Consider the following 23828-nt stretch of genomic DNA (forward strand, 5'->3'; position numbering starts at 1 on the left):
CTGTCTCCTGAAGCCTGAGCCAGAGCACTTTTCACTGGTAAATGGACAACTCATGATGTTCATGACCTAGTTCAAATTGGCTATTATCCAAATTTGGTGGTCAAAAACAGGACAGAGTCTATGGAAAGCTTCTATTGCCTGTTCTGTTACTAATTTAATACAAGAATTACTGGAATTTTTCTGTATTTTCTCATCTGTTTGGTAGGACATGCTATCTCTTATCTCATGGTCAAGTTACAGGAACTAAAGTCATTTGGAAATATAATAATAGCATTTTTTTATAATCCTATAAAAACCAATATTGACCAGTGAATATAGCACTCACTGGGACCCCCAAAGCTGAATTAGCAGCATGGAGAAGCCAGTGAAGGGACTTAAAGCTTAAGAAAAATTGTAGGAAGAAAATGACAATTTTGTCCCTATAAGGACATAAGGCAATTAGAGGTGAGAAGTTTCTCACACTCAAAATTAAAAATGACAGAGGGAAGGTATTCCTAAATGTAATGGGTAGATACTTTAAATGTCAGTAAGTTTTCTATGAACACCTCATGTGGAGAGTAATGGAGAATAAATAGCTTAATGTGCATGGAGATTTTTTTTTAAAACAAACATTGACATTTTAAAGACCTAAACCTCTTAAATGTAATGACTGTTCAAATGCAAAATTAGACAAACAGAGGCATTTGGAGATTATATTTGAGTAGTATCTTGAGAGTCAGATAATGGATGACTCAGATCATCTAAGTGGTCTGGGCTGATTCATATGTTTTAGAAGATGACATCAGATCTCTGATTTTCTCAGTGTTTTTCCCTTTGATCCACCTGGAGCATGCGTGCGTGCTCAGTCGCTTCAGTCACGTTCAACTCTTTGCAACCCCAAGGACTGTAGCACACCAGGATCCTCTGTCCACGGGGATTCTCCAGGCAAGAATACTGGAGTGGGTTGCCGTGCCCTCCTCCAGGGGATTTTCCCAGCCTAGGGATCATCGCCTGCACTGCATATGGATTCTTTACCCACTGAGCCACCTGGAACGCCCAAGCCACCTGGTAGTGGTAGTCGCTCAGTCGTGTCCAGCTCTTTGCAACCCCATGGATGGTAGCCTGCCGGGTTCTTCTGTCCATGGGATTCTCCAGGGAAGAATATTGGCGTGGGTAGCCATTTTCTTCTCCAGATCCACCTGGTAGTGCCAAACAAATTCTGAACATCAGTGACTTTTCCAGATATAATTTGTGAAGAAAAATTTCCAAACCACCAGTAACAAGTCTAAGGTTTTGAATATATAGGCAATGGTATATCTGAATAAGACTCACTAACATGAGGAACTGGTTTCCCCAATGGCTCAGTGGTAAAGAATCCACCTGCAATGCAGGAGATGTAGGTTTAAACACTGGGTCGGGAAGATTCCCTGGAGGAGGAAATAGCAGCCCACTCCTGTATTCTTGCCAGGGAAATGCTATGGAGAGAGGTGTCTGACTGGCTGCAGTCCATGGCATCAAAGAGTCGGACTCGACTGAGAACACACACAACATGAGAAACGCAAGCCGCACATGTAACTGCAGGACGTGTAGGAGATGGGAATCCCAGACAGAACCTTTATAGGACAAGAATGGAAGATACAGGATTGGGCTTGGTTTATCTAGGGTGGAAGAAAGGAGCCTTCCAATTCCAATAGCACCTGAATGATGCTTCTTAGAGGACATCTGAAATCAACAAATATTATCCGGTTCCTGTGTTTGGTGCAGAGGATAGAGAGAGCATATCCTTGGCCTCTGTCCTAGAAAGGCTTACAGTCTATGGGGGAAACTGACATAGGAACTAAAAGGTGGAGTAATTTGTTATATTATAATATATTGTTGTTGGTTAGTTGGTAAGTCAATAACATATAAGAGCGAAATTTGAGGGGAGCACAGGACAGTCGGTTTCTGGCTACACTAGGATTAGGAGGCCCTCACAGAGGAGGTGGAAGTTGATGGGGCCTTGGAAGCATGTGTGGAAGTTCTAAATATCAACAAGATAGGAAAAGCATTTCAGCCAGTGGTAAGGACCAAACAAGGGAAAAAGAGATGTTAGAGTACAGATGTTGTGGTATGTTCAGAGAATCCAGTAAAGCCACCAAATTGAGAAAGTAGAAAAGGATGAATTGGGAATGGATACAAAGATGTCAGGCCAACATGGCTCTCTCATGTGGTTTACATGATTTCTGTCTTGGAACTATCCTGTTCTCAAGAATACATCTAACCTAGAAGTTACTGTTCTAAATCTGTGATTGGGTTTCTTGGCAGAGTGCCTATTTGGAGAATGAATAACAATAGTCTAAGAAAAGCTTGCCAACTTTTCTGTACCTGGTCCTGATCTCCTTTCCATTTATCTATATTTAAAAAAAAAATTTTGCTTATGTATTTAGCTTTGCTTTATTGCTGTGTGGGCTTTTCTCTAGTTGCAGCGAGCCAGGCCTACTCTCCAAATGCAACTTACAGGCTTCTCATTGCAGTGGCTTCTCTTGTTGGGGAGTATGGGTTCTAGATGAGGGCTTTAGTAGTTGAGATTCCAGGACTCTAGAGCACAGGCTCAATAGTTGTAGCAAATGGGCTTAGTTGCACCGCAGCATGAAGGATCTTCCCGAATCAGGGATCGAACCCACATCTCCTGCATTAGCAGGTGGAGTCTTTACTGCTGAGCCACCAGGGAAACCTCATTTTTATATTCTTACATTGCTTATAGTACTAAGAGCTTACAGTGCCATGTCCTTGATAAATTCTGTTGAAAAATATGATAATGAATCATACACACACACACACACACACACACATACACGCATACACATGAAGAAACTTTCATGGCTTTTTGAACATTCAGATTTAACTAATGTGCTACAACTTTAAAAATAGTTCACTTGAATGTTGCTAGGAACATTCGAAAATAAACTTTCTGACCTTTTGTTGTCTTCCCACAGGATTGAAAAAACGTACAAGGAAGGCCTTTGGAATACGGAAGAAAGAAAAGGACACTGATTCTACGTATGTACTTGAGGAGAACACCACTGCTCAGCATCAGCTGGCGGTGCCCATGTGGGAATGTTGGTCTGATTTGGGCTGCTGTATAGAAGAATAATGAGCCTGTTAAACCTCTTAGTTGGCTAGAATCCCTGCAAGAAAGTTAGGAAATGGGAAAATCAATAGTTGTTTAGACACAGTTAAAAAGGAAAAGGGTTATCTTGATCTCATACCTTTAGCTTTTCCTTCTATATATGTTTGTCCTGCATAAATGTTATCACAAGGTGCGGAGCATTGCCCTGTGGCCTTGTCCTCTGATAATTTTTAATTCATGCAAATTGAAGTATCTTTCATATAACTAAAACAGCTAACATTTGACATGACTACACTGGTAACTAGTACTTAGCAAATGCTCAGTGAATGGCAGCAGCCACTACTCCTATTACTAGTACAAATTAATATGTGGTAAGTTCCTTTTAGGAGAAGGCAATGGCAACCCACTCCAGTATTCTTGCCTGGAAAATCCCATGGATGGAGGAGTCTGGTGGACTGCAGTCCATGGAGTCGCTAAGAGTCAGACATGACTGAGCAACTTCACTTTCACTTTTCACTTTCATGCATTGGAGAAGGAAATGGCAACCCACTCCAGTGTTCTTGCCTGGAGAATCTCAGGGACGAGGGAGCCTGGTGGGCTGCCATCTATGAGGTCTCACAGAGTCAGACACGACTGAAGCGACTTAGCAGCAGCAGTAGCAAGTTCCTTTTGAGCAACTAAAAATGGAATTTTCTGGGAAATTCGAGGGTGGAAAAGCTCATATTTAAAGAGATGTTCAATGAAGTTTCAAAGTGGGAGAAGCCTTATCTTCAAGAAGATGAGGACATTCATTTCATGCAAAGGGAGCAACGGCCAAAGCAGAGATATAGAAAATCCAAGGAGGTCTTCAGGACAAGCTAAACAGGGCAGTCTGTCTACCTGTCGACTGCTGGTAAATGTGATGATGGGAAGTGAGGCTGAAAAGATCAGGGCTAGATAAGAAGGGGTTTAAGTGCCAGTCTGAGGTGTCTGGGCTTCCTTCCTTAGACAGTGAGCAACCTTGAAGTCGTGAGGCTTTGAAACCAGAGACTGTAAAGGATTGAGGGGTAAAAAGCCATGTTTTATCTAAATATCAGATGTTAAGTCTCCTGATCTTACCTTTTCTTTGTGCTTTCTTTTTGCGTAAATAGTTATTTCATGGAAGCTACATTCACTCTATCTAGTCTTGCCAATGTTTTTAAATAATTAAATTAGAAAAATTTCTGAGCATTATACAACTTCTATTATTTCTTAAGAAATTGCCATTTTTGAAAAGTTAGTTAATCAGAATAGGAGATGGTTCATTCAGGAGAGTCAGGAGACCTGGGCTCTGGCTTCAGCTTTGCCAATAGCTCCATGGCGTTGGAATACACTTTCCTCTAATGGGCCTGCGTTGACGTTAGGGTCTAATTTCCCTAAAAGGCCAGACTCTGTCACAGTCCGTCTGTCAGCAACATCGTGTCACCTACAATGTGCCACATGCTGTGTGGGATACTACTAGACGTATCTCAGGAGAATGTTGTTAGCAGAAACCAAATCCAGTTTTCTTTGAAGATAGTGTCTGTAACTGACTACACGTAATCTCTGGTGTGTGACGAAAACTAAAAAGGATAAAAGCTCCCTCAAAAGGGAAAAGAGGTCAGACAACCTCCCCAGGGCAGGCTGAGCTATTTGGCTTTGGCAAAAGCACCGCTCTTCCATCATCACTTCTAAAATCATGAAAATGAGAAAGTTACTCCTCACGGCTTTGGGTAGATGGCCAACATCTCTCTGAAGTACTCTTATGAGACATTTGCTTGTAAAATCCCAAGCATCTCTCCTTCACTTCTTATAATCTGAGTGCCCCAGTTTACTTAGGTGTAGCAAATTAGCTATAAACTGGTTCCATCAGCCGTGATGGTCAAAGGACAAGCCATTTAATGTAAGCCTCTGCCTTTCAGGAACCCCCTGCTCTCTGACTAGGTCATACATCATTCTTGCAGAAGGCTGGGGAAATATTCTGGCAATGTACTATCCCTTCAAATTTGGGTAATGCTTATGATAGTCTGCCATCACTGAAACCTTGCTGATGCAAACGGTTTTCAAGGCTGTTGCAACTCCATGAGGGTTGCCAAGCAATCTGCTATGGTAGCTGCCAGCTCCAAATTCAGCTGATTGGGTGTCCTTAGATAGAGTGGGGTTAGAACCAGAGCTTCCTGATTTGATCATCATTACAATGGCTGATAGAAAGAGGAAAGGAGAGAGCCTGTGCTAAATGGCAGGCTCTGTGCAAGGTATTTTGTAATGCACTGATATCCTTTTTAATCCTCATGGTAATTCAATAAGGTTAGAAGTAATATCTCAGTTTTAGAGATGAGAAATCAATGCCAAAATGAATTAATTACTGAAGGTTGCCCAGAAAATAAGACATGGAGTCAGTTTTCTAGTCCAGAATCAAGTGCCTATTCTTTTATTACCCGGGGGGAGGGGGGGGGACAAAAAAGAATAGATGGGTAAAATTATAATCAAGACCAATAGCAGGGTAAAAGAAAAGGGAGTAGTAGCAAGAGGCAACTGTCATTTTTAAAAACAGAGGCAAAAGGTGCCTGGTAGATGATCAGTTTTAAAATGGAAGTCAGTAAATATAGTGGGTCTGCTGTATTTATTTAAAAACATAAAACTTAATAAGAGGGGGTTAGGAAATAAATTGAGGACATGCCCAATTGTCTGAGGCTGCTAAAATCTCTCTCTACTCCTCATCCTGTATCAGCTTATATTGATATAATAACTTTAATCTAGATAACATTTTATGAGTATTTACAATGTTCTAGGTACCATTCCAGGCTCTTCGTTTATATTAATTCACTGAATCCTGTAATAGCCCTGTGAGGTATATACTGTTATCACAGCTATCATGTAACTGAGGAAACTGAAACACAAAGGGGTGAAGCTCTTGTTCAGAGTTATGCAGCTGGGAGATCTGAGCTGATTGAACCCCGCAGTCTGGTGCTATAGCTGGTGCCCTCCATCACCGTGCTTACTACCACCATACTGGGAAGAACCAGCCTCATTTCCACCAATGGATAAGACAAAGGATTCAAACAGACATCAACACTGCTGTGTACAATTACATTTATTCTGATGAAAATGTTTGAAATACCATCCCTATAGCAGTAATACGCATGAAACCAAGTGGCCTCTGATTTTAGATCCCCTTGCATCTATCACCTGCCCCTAAAGACAGCTCCACAGGATGAGTGCCGCTGGATCTGTCCTATGCAAAAGTTAACAAAATCTCCTCTCTCCTGATCCCTTTAGCAGAGGCTGAAATCCTAGTAAGAAATGTCTGTTTTTTCAGCATATAAATCTGATAAGGAAAATTGGCTTTGATGAGTGTGAGTTGGTACTTTCTCTGTGCTTTCTTGCCACCTGGGTTTATTGTGGTCATAATAACCCAGTGGATTTACTTGCTTGTCTCAAAAAGCATGTCTTCTTCATCATTTTATCTCCTGAGTTTAAACTAGTGCCTGGCCCATTATAAGTCACTCAATATTTGTTCAATTAATTATATATAACTCTTCCTATCCTTCTTTCTTAGATGAAATTTCTTTGAACCAACTGCTCGGAATTCTCATAGCCAGCAAATGTCCAAACACCCTCAGACTTCTGTCAGCTCTCATGCTCTCATGGTCAAAAACAGTGTCCTCTCTACTTCTAGCCCCTGTATCACTGATTCATTCTTGTATCCACATGGAAATGATTATGAAAAATGATGCACTCCCATCAAATGTTTTGTAATCCAAGTAGAATGTTCTGCTAATTTTGAAGGGGGTGTTGGCAGGGAAAGGAATCAAACCTTGGAGCTAAGAAGATGTCCCAGCAAATAAAGAACATTTCACTTGATCCCACCTCCTAAGGAACAGTTTCAACCACACCTGATGGCTCAGCTGGTAAAGAATCTGCCTGCAATATGGGAGACCTGAGTTCGATCCCTCAGTTGGGAAGATCTACTGGAGAAGGGAGCAGCTACACACTCCAGTATTCTGGTCTGGGGAATTCCATGAACTTTATAGTCCATGGGGTCGCAAAGATTGGACATGACTAAGGGACTTTCATTTTCACTCCACCCAAGCACTTACTAAGGTTTCCTTACAAACAGTGCAGGTCCTCACCTGAGCATGATTCTGGTCTCCATGTTAATAGAATAATATTTTTCTAGCTCCTAATATTAATTAATATTAGAATGAATATTAATTAAAATATTAATATTAGAATTAATATTATTTAAAATATTAATATTAGAATTAATATGAGGTTATAAAGTTACAATGACTACCCTTTCACTTCCCCCTTTCTTCTGTTCCTCCAGTTCAGTTTTCCAGAGTAACAGTAATACCCTTCCCCTATTGCTATAAAGCCTAACATGGCTGCAAGTGGGAAGTTTTGTGTTTGTTCCTAGGGTAGAGCCATCATGGAAGAGGAAAAAGTCCTGTAACAAACATTTTTGAAGACTTAGTATGTGTTGGGAATTATTATAAGTTCTTTATATACTTATCATATTTAAACTGACTTAGAAAGGTTAAGTAATTTGTCCAAGATCAGAGAATTAGTAAATAATGGAGTTGGAACACCTAGATTCATCCTTCTCTAAAGACCTTATTCTTAAACACTGTAGCCTAGCATCACTGTGGATTAAATACCCTGGACTTTAGTCATCAAAGTGAACCATTTAGTAAAATTGCCCTTCATTTCCTGCTTTCATATAATCAAAGGAGCAGTAAATATAGAAAGATGGAGGAAAATACAGATTCTCAAAGTGACTTGAAAAATACCATAGAAATTCCTTCTTATAAGGGGAAATTCAAGACCACTTATGAGGAGATGAGAGAACAAATCGGTTGGCATTCCTGGTGGTAGTTTTAAGTGGAAGCTGATTAAATGGGACAGCTCTTACTGAATTCTCTCAAAAGTGGGCAAGACACTGCACCAACAACTTGTGCCTTTTGGATTTCAATTTTTAATGACTCTCCCTCCCACATACATGTACACACACCCCACACTGAAATATCATTCAACCAATTTGTTTTGAGTAGCTTTCATCATCCAGGTTTATTGGGGTGGGAGCTGGCAAGAGGTGGTTAATGACTCTTATTGTTGTACTTGAGTCTGTGTAGCAAGAATGATTCATTTTCCTAATAGCTACTAATTTCTTTTCGTTACAGAGGTTCACCAGATAGAGATGGAATTGTAAGTATTTAAATGACCATTTTTAGTAGGTTTGCATTTCAACCTATGCTAGTTTAAATTTCTTAAAGCCCCGTTTCATTTTTTTTTTTTCTGCAGGGGGAAAAAATGAGCTTAAATGACTTTTCAGACTCACTCTTGTAATTTTTTGTAGTAATTGCATGGAACATAAATACAGTCTTGGTCAAGTTAAACTTACTTATTGCATTCACCTAAAACCTTGCCCCAGAGCAGGCAAGGCAACTAGTCATCAATATGATGGGTCAAAAGTCAGACAGTTCCTGCAGGGGCTGCTACCATCAACTGTTATTTCATTTCCAATTTAATGATATAAGAGCTCATTATATGAGAATGCTTTTCTCCAACAGAGGCCACAAAGTCATAATGGAGCTGAAATCCAATAAAATTGAAAGAAACCTTTCCCTTTTTGCAGTTGAGCTGCAGATACATTTTCTGTATTAAATTCATAAGTAGGGAATGGTCTTGAAACCACTTATGCCTGAATTTACAGCCTGGAGGAGGAAAATGTGTCCACCGGTTTAAGAGTTAACAGGAACTCTGATTCCTTGCTGGTCACCAGATTTCTTGCTTTTTTAGAGAAGTCGGTGGTGCATGAGCTTGGATTTATCCAAGTTGTCCTGATGACAGGCTGCACCAACTTCTAAAATGACTTCCTTCAAAGCCGAATCAGATGCCTATTCAGAAGGTTCAAAAGAACAGCTGTTCTTGAAGAAGGGAAAAAAAGGGACTCACATTAGGCTCATTGGGCTGGAGTGGGAACTAAAATAAACCTGATAGATAATTTTTTTTAATCACCCTTTATAATATTAGACCTAAATTGGGGTGTTAATTGCAGCTATGGTAGGAGTCTTTCTCCCACATTTAACTCAAGGTTCTTAGTTTTGGGGTGCCTTTTGCATTCATGTAGTTCTCTCCATGAAATGTTAAGGAAGTAGACTGAAATTTATCAGACATTGGGTAACACTATAATCAAGGCTCTATTCAGCAGGGGAAAAAAAAGACCCAGAAGACTCAGCTTCTCCTCACCTCTTGCTTCTGGCTCAGAGCCCTCTCGTTAACTCTGTCTCAGGTACTCTGCTTCTGTGTCTTCTCTTCGCTTCTGTCTCAGTCCCCTCCCTGAGTTCTCTTGTCCCCTTCATTCTCACCCTTGCAAGGCTCTGTTAGCTAGTCTCTGCTTTCCCTCCCTGCTGCTCCCAGGCTGGTTTGCTGTCTCTTGCTTCTCTCCCTCTGGCACCCTCAGTCTTGTCCTTTTTTTTCTTTCTCTAAAGCTCCTCCCACGCTTCCGGTCATTGTCTCTGAAGCCCCACTGCTGTCTCAGGTCTCTGCTCTGCTAGGGACCCCCTGTTTGCATCTTGAGGGGAACATGCACTTAGTGCCTGGCACAGCACTGGTGTGCGACAGGTGACTCTGAGTATGTGCTGTGTCCATAAGCCCAGCTGTGATTCTGCAGACTCACCCACCCTAAGGCAGGGCTTCATCCCTGAGTTCCCCAAGCCCTCCGTCATTGCCACCATGCCCAGTCACATCAAGTTATTTACCAGCAGACACGCCCTCTTTGTTCCTTAACTGGAATTGCCACGAATGTATCACTGGTCATGATTTTAGAAAAGAGGAGTTGTTTAATTTTGATTTCTCAGGAAATAATACAAACCTGTTTGGAAAATGGGCTGCATTCAAAATAAATTCATGCTCTCAGAAACAGAGTGTACAGCTTCCTAGGTAATTGGACATTGTTAGCCAGCCGCTTATTTTACCACTTGGAAATGTGCCTCCAGTTTTCCCCACGTACTCTGGGCACCAAATTTTGAGAACGCCTTCTCAGACTAGTTGCTATAGAAGTCCAAAATTTCTATTTGCATTTAGTCCCTGGAAATCTCAGCCTGATTTTCTTTCAAACTCAGACTGATTTCTTTAAGACCTTATGTCAGTGGAGCCAGTCTACTTTTACATGCCTGAGTAAGCTTTAAAGTGATTTCTTTTTGAATATCTGAAGTTGAAATTTATGGTTTCACTAATGTGGTTCTACAAACTATAGGTCGTGGTGTACACACTTCATGCTTATAAATGACTTTGTCAACACAGGAGTTGCACAACAGGTTTAACTGTTTAAATTCAGTTTCTGCAAATCCAGTGAAGCCCATCTTTGGTGACAAGGCTTTTGAGGTTTTGACTACAGAGGCTCTGTGGCTGGGCTGCATGTAACAAGATGGGCTTGCCCTGCTCTCCCCTGGTCAAATATGCCCACTCCTGGCCAAGCTGTCTGCCTCGAAGTTTGAGGCTTTAGGCATCTGTGTGGCAATGCAGTCTAACCCAGAGACAAACTGACTTGTGCAGGACACATTCTGAGTTTTTCCTAAGCAGTTCAGATTTCCACCCACACCTAGACTGGGGGACTGGATGTCACGGTCATTGCTATGAGGAGATCTCAGCTCATCCTGAACATGTGTGCAGGAAAGGGCCCAGATTTGGAGCTGGCAGCTGTGTGTGCTCTGTCTTGATGTCTCCCCAGAAGGCTATAATCCAGGGAAATAAACAGTGCAGCTAGCCTTTTCAGACTGCCATTAGAAATACAACTATTTTTATTCAGTCTGGTGTGGCCCAGTGTTTATTCTCTACCTGTAAATTAAGTGCTGGCTGAATAAGGACTGGGTTCACATCACCCCTGGTGCCTGGGATGCCTCTTTCCCCTTCTCCCTTCTTCTCCTGGCCTAGCCACACTGGCCTGCTGAATAGAGCCTCATTATGGGCCCCAAAGTCCACTCTTTGCTTTGAGAACCCTGCCAAGATTGGTAGGCCCTCCAATTTGGCCTAGATGTTGTTTCCTCTATGGTATGTTTGCTGACTCCATGTGATTCTTTATATGTGTCTTGAAGAACAAACAGATCCTTTAACAACTTTTTTCTACATGAAAACAATCAATTCCAGCAGCCCAGCCCACATGAACCACCCTACAATAACAAAGCAGAGTGCGCGCGTGAAGGAGGAAAAAAAGTTTCGGTAAGGACAACAGATTTTAGTTTAAAATTTCCAAGGGGTTGTAGAAACAGTGAGTAAAATCCCAGTTTGAAATTTGAAAACACAAAAGCATTAAGACTCTTTCTTAGATAGTATTCCCCAATACTGGGGCCAATTTTTAAATCAACTATATAGATTGTATATGTTGATGTCTGAATATACTTTTAAAAAGTGATCAGGCATAAGAGACATGCCTCTGTCTTAGACAAAGGACAGCAATTCAGATTTTTTAAAAGAATCTGCCATCTATAAGAAAACTTTGGCTATAATATAAACAACATTATACATATTGACAAATAACATAGTCATTTGTTAGGGTAAGTACTATCTAAGTAACATTAGGAATTTGGCAGGACCTGGGCCTGTGGGACCTCAGGTACTTGACAGTGGACTTGGGGTGCTGATCCTGGTGGCCCAGACTGTACAACAATGATAGCTGTGTTGTTCAAAATGGTGGCCACATGTGGCTATTTACAATTCAGTTCCTCACTTAATGGCCATCAACAGATGAATGGATAAATATATAGTGCATATATACAATGGAATATTAATCATAAAAATGATAAAATAGTGCCATTTGCATCAACATGGATAGATCTAGAGATTATCATACTGAGGGAAGTAAGGCAGACAAAGATGAACACCATATTATATGATATCATTTACATGTGAAATCTAAAACAACAAAAAGAGATACAAATGAACCCATTTATAAATCAAAAATAGACCCACAGACAGAAAACAAGCATGTTTATCAAGGAAAAAGCCAAGGGAGGAAGGTACAAATTGGGAATTTGAGATTAACAGATATATTACTATATGTAAAATCGATAAACAGCAAGGACCTACTTTATAGCACAGGAAACTCTATTGAATATCTTGTAATAACCTATAATGGGAAAGAATGAGCGTATATATATACACGTGTGTGTGTGTGTGTATATAATTGAACCACTTTGCTGTATATCTGAAACATTATAAAGCAACTATATGTCAGTTAAATAAATACCAATTTTTCTAATTTTAAAAAATAAAACAAAATTCAATTCTTCAGTGACATTTGGCACACTTTAAGCACTCCACAGCTACTTGTGGCTGGTTGCCACCATATCGGACAACATACATACAGAACATTTACTTCTTCACAGATAGCACTATTGGATAGTGCTATTCTATAGGGTTATTTACAAAGTGAGACAAGTCCATCTCAATGGCAAAAAGATAATATTTAGCCAGTATTTCACATGTCTTTAATACTTCTCACCAAAGAGCACAATGTGGCCGTGATCTGACCTTGGAAAAGAGGAGCATCTACAGTTAAAATTAAGAACTTTGATGAATGTACAATTGAATGCAATTTTACTACACTTATTGATCTAACCAATCATATTATCTAAGAGGAGATAATAAGCTTGATCAAAGTAAAATAGCTATTAAAACATGATCAATATTGCCATCAGCCTTGATTATCTTTAAATAATAGTCATATATTCAAGTTTTAGAAGTGATTCATGTGAATTGTGGATTTTAGAAAATATAGAAAAGAATTTTAAAAATACATACCTTTTACTCCAAGAGAAAAATCACTCTTTATATTGAATATGTTGGTGAATAGCCAACAATATTTCCCCACTTAAATTACATTCTTCCATGGTTTTACACTGTTTTCCAATTGAAAATCAATAGAGCCGTTACCTCCATATGACCACTGTGAGCTGCTTAAATTGTTAAACTGGGAGAATTTCTTCCTTAGAGTTTTACCAGAAGAATTTCAACCAGGTTCTGCATTAGCTCTAACTTGATAATTTCGACTTGCAAAATCAAATATATTTGTAAGAATTCACTAGTGTGAATGATGCTAAATTGCTAATTTCTCTAATAGAACTGTGTGTATATTTGTGTCATAGAACTGTGTGTATATATGTGTGTGTGTTTTTAATATCAACCCAAAAGAATGTGTGTATGTATGTGTCTTGGAACTGTGTGTGTATATATATGTGTGTGTGTTTTTAATATCAACCCAAAAGAATGTACTATTATGATTTGTTGTTTGTGTTTAGTATTTATGTTTAAAGTGTTATTATTTTAAAAGAAATTTCTTTTTATAGGCTTTGCTTTCTCTTTATCACAATCTTCCATTTGTTTCCATGGAAACTGAGAAACTTTCCCTCAGCTCAGATCTAGAAGATTCATAAAATTGAGGAACTTTTGTATTTCTAATATTGTCAGTAAAGAAATACACAGACTCCTTTTGTCTTTATTTAGCTGAACCTGTCAACTATCCTGGTCTTGAAAGGCTTTGGTTACAGAGATGAGATTATCATGGAAGCAAACATCTGTAGAACTTCAAAAATTTTGAACTCAGCAATTTATCTAATCTCTGGTTTTTAGATAGCAATTCTTTGTAATAAAGAATTGAGGACTAAAAGATCTATTAATAGTACTATACTCATCACTGAATTCATACGTTTAGTTTTTTGAGATTAGCTTATATCATTTGATTTCCCATTACTCTAAATTACATTTGTATTTTGCATATATTATATATGCTTTATAAGGTGGAAAAGGTAATGGCACCCCACTCCAGTACTCTTGCCTGGAAAATCCCATGGACGGAAGAGCTTGGTAGGCTGCAGTCCATGGGGTCGCTAACAGTCGGACACGCCTGAGAGACTTCACTTTCATGCATTGGAGAAGGAAATGGTAACCCACTCCAGTGTTCTTGCCTGGGGAATCCCAAGGACAGGGGGAGCCTGGTAGGCTGCAGTCCATGGGGTTGCTGAGTCGGACATGACTGAAGCGACTTAGCAGCAGCAGCAGCTTTATAAGGAGGATTTGGAGAGTTTTGCAAGGAAGACATAAGCAAACATTGCTAAAGTAGAAATTTTAAGAAAACAAGTATGACAAAAAGAAAGTAAGAACCATACCATTCACCACGAGAGAGATTTTTTTATTATGAGATGGCATGTTCTCAAAAGTAGCTTCATAGCTTATACAGGTGCAAAGTTGATGTGGCAAGTTTTTAAAACAACCTTCATTCAAATAGCAAAGAATATCATTGAAGCACTAATTTAATGAAGGCAAATCTATGAAAGGCTTAAAATGATGTCGTCTGATTAAGCATATAGTCTTTGTCAGGAGCAAGACAAAGAAGAGGGATGTGGGGCACGGGCCCTTGGTCCCAGTGTGCTGGCTGGTGGAGGCAGAACAGAATTTGTGCATTTGTAAGTTCTAGTGCGGTGTTGGTATATGGGAAGAGACAGGAAAATAATGGACACATTATCTATTTCTCACACACTATTTCCCCTCACTCAACCACTGCTAATTCTTAGAATGCCCAATCAACATGTAGTATCAATTAATGATGATGTTACTAGGTTACTTCTGATTTGGTTTTTTAGTGATCCTGCATGCATGGATGAAAAGGTATCTTCTCCTACCTCCTTGTCAAATGGTGTCAGCTGTTAACATTGTAGCTCAACCAGCCTTCATTTGTGATTGCAAAATTAGGTGTCCTGTCCTCAAGCCTCATTCATCAGCATCTGATGTGTGTTGTTGTGAGACCCATGAGTGCTCAATGACATATCGTCGCTCTATGTGCTGACAGGAATGTTGTTGAATGGACTCTCCATTATCAACCTCATCTGTGTTTTTATCCTTTGCTCATGAGAAATACAGAATCCTAGAAATTTCAGTTTGAATGATACCACATCCTTGCTCAAGTTCTCATGGCCATACATGTCATGGCAGTACCAGGGCCGAAAATAGAACTTTTAAGATAATTCTAAGAGAATGATGCTGATGCCCAGTCCTCTCATAATGATCTGTGTTCATGGAGGCCTAGGATGCCTGGATGACAGAAATCCACAATTAATCCTCAAATTGTCTCTTAGTAATTTCATAAGAAAAGTCACTTGAAAAGAACATCAACACTATTTTTTAATACTTAGAGGCTGAGTTAACTAATTGAAATCTGATTCCCTTTATATTTTATCAAAGGTGTTTAGGAAAACTTGAGTCAGTGTTAGAAAAGCGGGAAGAAGATGAATTAATGACTTGGATGAATATTCTCTGGATATGTTGGAAATAACTGTGTATGAGAATAACGTGGGTCAAAATATTTCCATTTAAATATGTACATATTGAATACATCTAGTTATATCCCCTGAGGTATAGAGGATTAAATAATACATAGGGGCTGCTGATTCTTTAGTAATTATATAACATTTGAGTAGCTAGTTGTTAATATCCCTATGCATATCCTACAGTCTTTTGTGAAGTAAGTGTGTAAGTTCTTTTATGCAGTGTCATGCCAACTCAATTTACCATTCAGTTACACCAACGTGGTTGCTTAATAGGCTGCTGTAATGTGCCTTTCCAATGCTGGATTTTGATAGCTCTTGCTAAATGCAGATAAGACAAGTTTTCTTTGTTTCTTTTTTATTAATTCAAATGTTTCTTTTCTAAATGTATTTTCAAATTTATTACAGAAGAAAAGCAATGGAGCACCAAATGGATTTTATGCAGAAATTGATTGGGAAAGATATGTGAGTATCAGGTTGTTTTTTATAAATATTTCAGTGTGAAAAAAAGTCAAGGCATGCTTATATTTAAAATAGAGCATAGAAATAAGTGAAACATCTCATTAGGAAGTGCTGGCACAGGTAGCCTGGTATAGAGGCTAAAAGCACTAGAGTCTATTAGACCTGAGTTTGAGATCTGGCCCCTCCATGGAACAGCTATGTGTGGCTTTGGTTATTTGCTGGCCACCATAAATGAAGTCAGTAGCTACTTTATAGCATTATTGAGAGGATTCAATGAGCTAACTATTTGCAGAATATTTCAGTAGCCTGCCTAGCCTGACATACATGTTCAAAAAACACTTTTAAAAATATTAACTCTAGATATTCAATCCTAATTATATTGATAAGCAGCTCTGAGTATTGAGTCAAGTCCGTTCATGTCTAGGCCTTGATTTTGCAATGTCCTAGTCTGTTCAGGTGGCTATAACAAATATGCCCCAAAACTGAATGACTTATAAGCACAAACATTTATATCTAACAGTTTAGGAGCATGGGAAGTCCCACTTGCTGGTTGAGTGCCCACTTGCTGATTCATGGAAGGCACCTACCTTCTAACTGTAACCTCACTGCAGTCTCTTTTATAAGGGCACTAATGCCAATCATGCTGTCTCCTCCTTTGTGACCTAATCACCCCCAAAGGCCTCACTTCCTAATACCATTACCTTGGGGTTTGGATTTCAACATATAAATTTGGAAGCAATACAAATATTCCTACCATAGCATATGATAATTATTCTAGCCTCATAGTACAGATTTTTCCCAAGTCAAATGACAATCAGTTGTTTTTTCCCAAGGAGTGAGGGTGAATCCCAGGGGAGACCTAAATCCTACTGGTCTCCCAGTGGAGACCTAAACTCTCCTTGTGATTCCCCCAGTAGCCAGTTAACTTCATCACCAGACACTTCACCAGCCACAATAGGATGGACAAAATTGCTCTTATATTTCTAATCATAGAAAACATATAGGCCATATTCACATCAAAAATCACTTTTATTGTATACTAAGTCCCTAAATTCATAATTCTTACAAAATGCCTTTGTACTTACAACTTAGGTGACTGTCTGACCCAACCTCCTCTTTCATAAAAATTAAACTTGATGTTAATGCATTTGCACATTTGTTAATAATAAGAATTTCATTTTTTTAAATACCACCATTCATATTATGACATGCTACTAAATTCTTACCACCTTTTTGTTGTTCAGTTGCTAAGTCATGTCCAACTCTTTGTGACCCCGTGGACTGCAGCATGCCAGGCTTCCCTTTGCTTCACTATCTCCCAGAGTTTGCTCAAACGCATGTCCATTGAGTCAGTGATACCATCCAACCATCTCATCCTCTGTCGACCCCTTCTCCTCCTGCCTCAGTCTTTCCCAGCATCAGGGTCTTTTCCAATGAGTCAGCTCTTCAAATCAGGTGGTCAAAGTATCGGAAGCTTCAACATCAGTCCTTCCAATTCAGGGTTGATTTCCTTTAGTATTGACTGGTTTGTTCTTGCTGTCCAAGGGACTTTCAAGAGCGTTCTCCAGCACCACAGTTTGAAAGAATCATTTCTTCGGTGTTCAGCTTTCTTTATGGTCTAGCTCTCCCTTCCACATATGACTACTGGAAAAAACATAGGTTTGACTATACAGACCTTTGCCTGCAAAGTGATGTCTCTGCTTTTTAATACACTGTCTAGGTTTCTCATAGCTTTTCTTCCAAAGAGCGAACATCTTTTAATTTCATGGCTGCAGGAACCATCTGCAGTGATTTTGGAGCCCAAGAAAATAAAATCTGCCACTGTTTTTTACCACCTTAGAAGGTGAATACTACATTACCTGCATTTATAGAAAGGAAAAATGAATCTCAAGAAAATTCAATTATTCATGCCACCCGTACACTCCAGAACACGTCATTCTGTCAACCTCATTACCTAGTCTTCCCTTATACCTGTTTCCCAGTGTTGAGATCTTTTTTACATTTTCCACAGTTCAATTCCGTAGATCTATGATAGCCCCTGTTACCCCATGGACTTCCTTGGTAGCTCAGCTGGTAAAGAATCCACCTGCAATGCAGGAGACCCCAGTTCAATTCCTAGATTGAGAAGGACCCCTGGAAAAGGTATAGGCTACACACTCCAATACTCTTGGGTTTCCCTGTTGGCTCAGATGGTAAAGAATCCATCTACAATGCGGGAAACTTGAGTTTGATCCCTGGGTCAGGAAGATCCCTGGAGGGGGGCATGGCAACCCACTCCAGTATTCTTGCCTGGAGAATCCACATGGACAGAGAAGCCTGGTAGGCTCCAGTCCATGAAGTTGCAAAGAGTTGAACATAACTGAGCCATAAGCACAGCACAGCATTTTACCCCACATCTAAATTGTTAATAAATAATAAAGGAAGTTACTAAATATATTAAGCAAGGTAATTTTTTTCTCAAAATTAGCACTTTTTCACCTAAAAAGAATTTTTTTGTGTTTTGTAGGATTTTGTAGAATTTTTATTATAACAAAAATTTTGTTATATATTATAGACATCTTTAATGCACAGGAATGGGATACTCTAAGCAAACAAGAAGCATGATAATTAAAATACAAAATTATTATTGATTACTCATCAATATTTGATTATTCATCAAGTATTTCTGTTACTCCATCCAACCCTAAAACTTAGTGCTATCCTTAACAACTTGTGAGTGTTTAAAGGAAGCAGAATTTCTCTCAAATTTGCTTAGTCCTAAAAATTATTCAGGTCATAGGAACTGTGGCTATAATTATATTAATACACTAGACTCCACTTTCTTTAAGTAATAAGAAAGGGTTTATTCTTAATAGACTATGTCACTGTGTTTTTGGCAGGGATGGATGTGGCCTTAAAGCAAAACTCTAAAGTTTAAGTAAGGTTCAACTGACTTCATATTTGAGGGAAGAGACTTTCAGGCAAAAAGGAGGACTTTGATGAGGACCCAGAAGTGGGAAGAAGCTTGTAGTGATCAAATCTCATATGTCAACAATGGGAAGAAGGCCCTGTGAGAATCAGGCAGGGCCTTCTGGGCTATATAATGGTGCTAGGTTATTATTCTAAGTGCAGTAAAAAGGCAGGGACAGGTTTTTAGCAGGAAAGTAAACTTAACACTCTTGCACTTAAAAAAAAAACAAAACACTAACTTTTAGTACTGAAAGGACAAAAGAGAGATAATAAATGCTCAATAAATGGCCGCTTTTCCATGGCACTCAGGCCCTTTTCTCTCTGTGGTCATCACATATATGTTGCTTCAGTGACTCCAAGATCTCTCTCTCCAGCTCTGTCCTCTTTCTTCCAGTCCTATAACCTCGGAGGCCACCTTTGAACTCTGCCCCCTCTTCCCCTCTCAAGCACAGAGTTTAGTCTCAAAACACCTGGTGGGTCAAGACCCAGGGCTGTCATTTGCTAGATGTATTTCCTAGAGAACTGACATCTGATTTCTCTTAGTTTCCTCCCTGGTGGATGGGATGATTCTTTCCATGAATGACTGCTGTGAGGCTTCCCCGGTGGCTCAGACGGTAAAGAATCTGCCTGCACTGCAGGAGACCCAGGTTCAGTCTCTGGGCAGGGAAGATCTCCTGAAGGAGGAAATGGCTACTCACTCCACTATTCTTGCCTGGAGAATTCCATGGACCGAGGAGCCTGGCGGGCTAGAGCCCATGGAGTCACAGGGTCGGACACAACGGAGCAACTAAGACACACACACACACACACACACACGATTGCTATGAAGAGTCAGTGAAATAAAACATAGGCCACGGTACTTACCATATAATAGGAACTAAAATATGGCAACACTAATGCCAATCACGCAGACTTTTATCTTTCTTATCTTTTTCCTAAAAATGTTAGTTGCCTCTTGTTAGAATGAGTTCAGCCAGGAGTACTCCCAGGATTTGATGGTAGAAATCTTGGAATCTTCTTGAACATTTCCTCTCCTTTTTCTCCCATGACCAATCTGTGACTGAGAACTCACAATCTGTCCTTCCAAATGTCCTCGATTCATCCCTTCCCAAAACTAACAACTTGGTCCTTCTTAGCATATCTCACCTGAATTGTTGCAAGCATCATGAGTTAGTTTTCCTTTCTCCAGTTTCTTCTGTCCTCAGTCAATCCTTAGCATATTTTCAACACCTCATGCTTCTGCTTTCAGCAAGTGCTGTGCTCACTCACTCAGTCGTGTCTGACTCTTTGCGACCCCATGGACTGTAGCCTGCCAGACTCCTTGTCCATGGGGATTCTCCGGGCAAGAATACTGGAATGGGTTACCATGCCCTCCAGGGGATCTTCTAATGCCAGGAATCGAACCCAAGTCTCCCACATTGCCGACAGATTCTTTACCATCTGAGCCACCAGGGAAGCTTTCAGCATGTCTCACGCTAGTTGAGAAGCTGCAGTAGCCATGTCAAGTCCAGACTTTTCCCCTATAACGTTGCCCGGCCCCCACCCCAGTCTTCTTTTCCATGGTCTTGCCCCCACCCATACAGCTTCCTCTCCAGTCCTGTCATCTTCATCTCCCTCTCCCTTTCACCATGAGAATCACGCTGTCCAATCCTGCCTTGGTGTCTCGGTACAATCTCTTCCTCACCACGGACTCCCCTCTCCTCTCCATCTGACCCAAAGGCACACAAAGACTCCTTGATTCTTCCAGATCTCACAAATTTCCTTTCCTTTCAGACCCCTATCAGTAATATTCTGTGTTTTGCCTTCTTTTTTTTTAAACTTTGACTACCAGAATACAGACAAAAGATAATTTGAATGTTGTATCCCCATCATGTTGCTTAGCATAATCTTTGGCTTATAGGAAATGCATGATACATTCTCTTTGAGCATTTTCTTTCATTGACAATTGAATTCTAGTTTATTTTCCCAATAGGAAGATTCTCCAAATATCCATGAGTAATTTTATAAACACGGAGGAGCCTGGTGGGCTACAGTCCATGGGGTCGCTAAGAGTCGCACACAACTGAGCAACTTCACTTTCACTTTTTACTTTCATGCATTGGAGAAGGAAATGGCAACCCATTCCAGTGTTCTTGCCTGGAGAATCCCAGGGACGATGGAGCCTGGAGGGCTGCCGTCTATGGGGTCGCACAGAATCGGACACAGCTGAAGTGACTTAGCAGCAGCAGCAGCAGCATTCAAAATAAGAGGCACGTCTATATCCTTAACTAGGTGACTCTTGAAGGAATGTGAGTAATTTCTTTACCACTGTCAGGACAATGATTGTTTAATGTGCACTTGTGTTTTATAGAATTCCCCTGAGCTGGATGAAGAAGGCTACAGCATCAGACCTGAGGAACCCGGCTATATCCTTTCTTTATGTTTTAATCTTAATTTCCATTTGCTTTCAGAAAGCAGGATGATAAATTTAGGATTTGCAGAAGTGCCGAAACCCGAGCTTCTCAAGTCCTGATGTCACTCGTATTAGAGATGAATAAACAGCACAGAGAACAGCCTGATCACTAACAAGCAGGCACTTTGCCTTAATCTATTCATAGAAAAGAGAGAGAGGAAAAAGAGAAAAACTGCGCTGAAAAACAATTGTGCAAATTATGGGTGCTGGGTTGTCTTCTAAAATCTGATATGATAACACTACTTATGGTGCCTGGGAGATAGCTCTGACTTGTGCCTTCCCCACAAACCATCTCTGGTCAGAGCAGGTCACACTCTGAAGCACAGTCATCACAAATCCTTCGCTGAGCAGCCTTCCTGTCTCCTATGGTAAGAGGAAGTTCCCTTGGGCCTGTAACTGTGAGTGCTGAGTGTGACGCACGTAATGGACTTTGTAACCATTGCTCCTTGAAATTTGCCATCCTTAACCATGTTCCAAGGAAAGGTGGATAAATTCTGACTCTTTCCTGCTTTACACTTTGATTTTTGCTTTGCTTTGCTTTTCTGCCACCCAAGTGTGCTTCTGCTTCTCTTTGTGCAGCCGTTCTTGTCTTATACCCATCATTGCCTCTGAGTAGAAAAGACAGTTATGCATCTTTAACTGTGTTCTACCTACCAAAGGAAAGCACTTTTATTCTTCGAGCGAATCAGAAGAGGAAGAAGAATCACACAAGAAGTTTAATATCAAGATTAAGCCATTGCAAGCTAAAGACATTCTTAAGAACACTGCAACTGTAGATGAACTGAAGGCATCAATAGGCAACATTGCACTTTCCCCATCACCGGTGGTGAGTGGCTTTTTATTTCAAGCTTTGGTGAGGTTGGACTGACAGCTGTGCTCTGCCAGTACATGTTAAGTAGATCAGAAACTCTTTAAGCTGATAACTGCATATGGTCATGATTTTATGAACTCTGTAAACCTGAAACAGCTCATTCTAGCTATGGAAAATTATGCTAATTTTATATTGCAGTTTTTGTGCTTTTCAAAGTGGGATCACATTTGTTTTTGACGTTTTCTTGCAAGCATTTTTCAAAGGAGGAAAAAATAACAAACATTATCCAGACTTACTTCTGAAACAATTAAAAACAATATGAAGTTTACATATTTACTAACAACAATTTTTAAAAACACATTTTAATGTCTTATTTTATGATGCAACACATAAAAACTCATGGAAAGAAAACCAAGGAGATTGCTTTCTTTAAGGAAAAATCCTTTTCATTGCCAATGCTTCAAAAAGAAATATTGATCTAATATAATAAACCATATTCTAAAAAGATGTTAAAACTCACAAGCTTCATTATATTTATTATCAAATTGTCTTAAAGACTCTATTTAGGTACCCCAAATACAGATATGCCTTATTTATATTGAACAAATTGGTATTTTTCTGCAGTTTACTTCTTTTCCAATTCTTGTCTATTAAATTTCTCTAGCTGCATTCTGAGTTCCAACATTTACAGTGTTTTCTCTATAGTGCTTGCTAAATGCTGCAATTGTTTTCTAAAAATAACTGTGAAGAGCAGACGAAGGCTCTTGTATTAGGAGCTAATATATTCGTAGCTTCTTGGCATCTTCTTTAGAGAGATGTCATCCCCCAGCAGCGTTTCCCATGAATGAGATAGTTAATAAATGCTGGGCCATTTTTTCTATGCTTCTGGAATATATCAACTAACATTTCTATAGGAGTTGTAATCACTCATCCTTTGGGTGCCTGCCTGGGATGGATAAAATCTCTAATGATGCTTTCTTTAGTGCTTATAATGGTCTTTACCACTGCTGTTAGAGTCAACTAACATGACTGCTAATAGTAATCAACCACAGGAAATAATATTTCAGATAATTTTTAATCATATACTCACTTGCCATCTTAGGATGTCTTCTTGAAAAGGGAGTCATGACATATATTAGTTTCCTTTCCCTTCTGTAATGGAAGGTACAAATTTTAAACTCACATATTGTTCTGTAATATAAGCAATTTGTAGTAACAAAGACATTTTAAATGTGCACACTTTCACTTTTCAGTTGACATCTTTCAAATCATTTTTTTTACTAAAATAGTTTTATTAATTGTAAAATTTTATTTAAATGATTGAAACAAATTTATATTTACTTCTGTTTTGGGTGTAATAGACAGTGGGCGTTGGGGAGCTACCTGGATAAGTATAAGAAGGCAAGTTCATGGAATTCAGTGAACAAATTTACATGAAATAAAATTTATTAGAAAGATTCCAGGCATGTGGTTTATATTTTCTGAAAGCTAGTTAGAAGAAATCCTTTCCATAAAAAAGAATATCTCTTCATATATCTGATTCACTTTGTTGTACAGCAAAAACTAACACAACATTGTAAAGCAACTATACTCCAATTAAAAAAAAAAAGAATATGTCCACTCAAGTTATCTGGTAGCTATTCCTCCCACTGCATATGTTCCTAAGGGTATAGCAAGGAGAGTGGCTGTCACTCTGAGCTCTTCCCAACACCTGTTTTTAAAGTGAGACATTGACATGATGTGGTT

At 39.4% G+C, this 23828-nt stretch overlaps 1 protein-coding gene across 3 annotated transcripts in view; it reads left to right on the forward strand.

The window, feature by feature from the left end:
• SGIP1 (SH3GL interacting endocytic adaptor 1) overlaps nucleotides 1–23828 on the forward strand; it is a 230796-nt gene that overhangs the window by 94252 nt on the left and 112716 nt on the right. For 2 of the 3 annotated variants that reach the window (XM_069563671.1, XM_069563754.1), the window contains exons 2-6: nucleotides 2955–3018; nucleotides 8269–8293; nucleotides 15817–15873; nucleotides 21170–21224; nucleotides 21922–22097. In XM_069563671.1, the coding sequence (XP_069419772.1) occupies nucleotides 2955–3018; nucleotides 8269–8293; nucleotides 15817–15873; nucleotides 21170–21224; nucleotides 21922–22097 (377 nt within the window). Of the gene's footprint in view, nucleotides 1–2954; nucleotides 3019–8268; nucleotides 8294–11236; nucleotides 11309–15816; nucleotides 15874–21169; nucleotides 21225–21921; nucleotides 22098–23828 lie in introns of all 3 variants that reach the window. The other variant, XM_069563583.1, reaches the window with a different exon arrangement.

This window comes from Ovis canadensis, chromosome 1 (assembly GCF_042477335.2).
Source record: "Ovis canadensis isolate MfBH-ARS-UI-01 breed Bighorn chromosome 1, ARS-UI_OviCan_v2, whole genome shotgun sequence".
Lineage (NCBI taxonomy): Eukaryota > Metazoa > Chordata > Mammalia > Artiodactyla > Bovidae > Ovis > Ovis canadensis.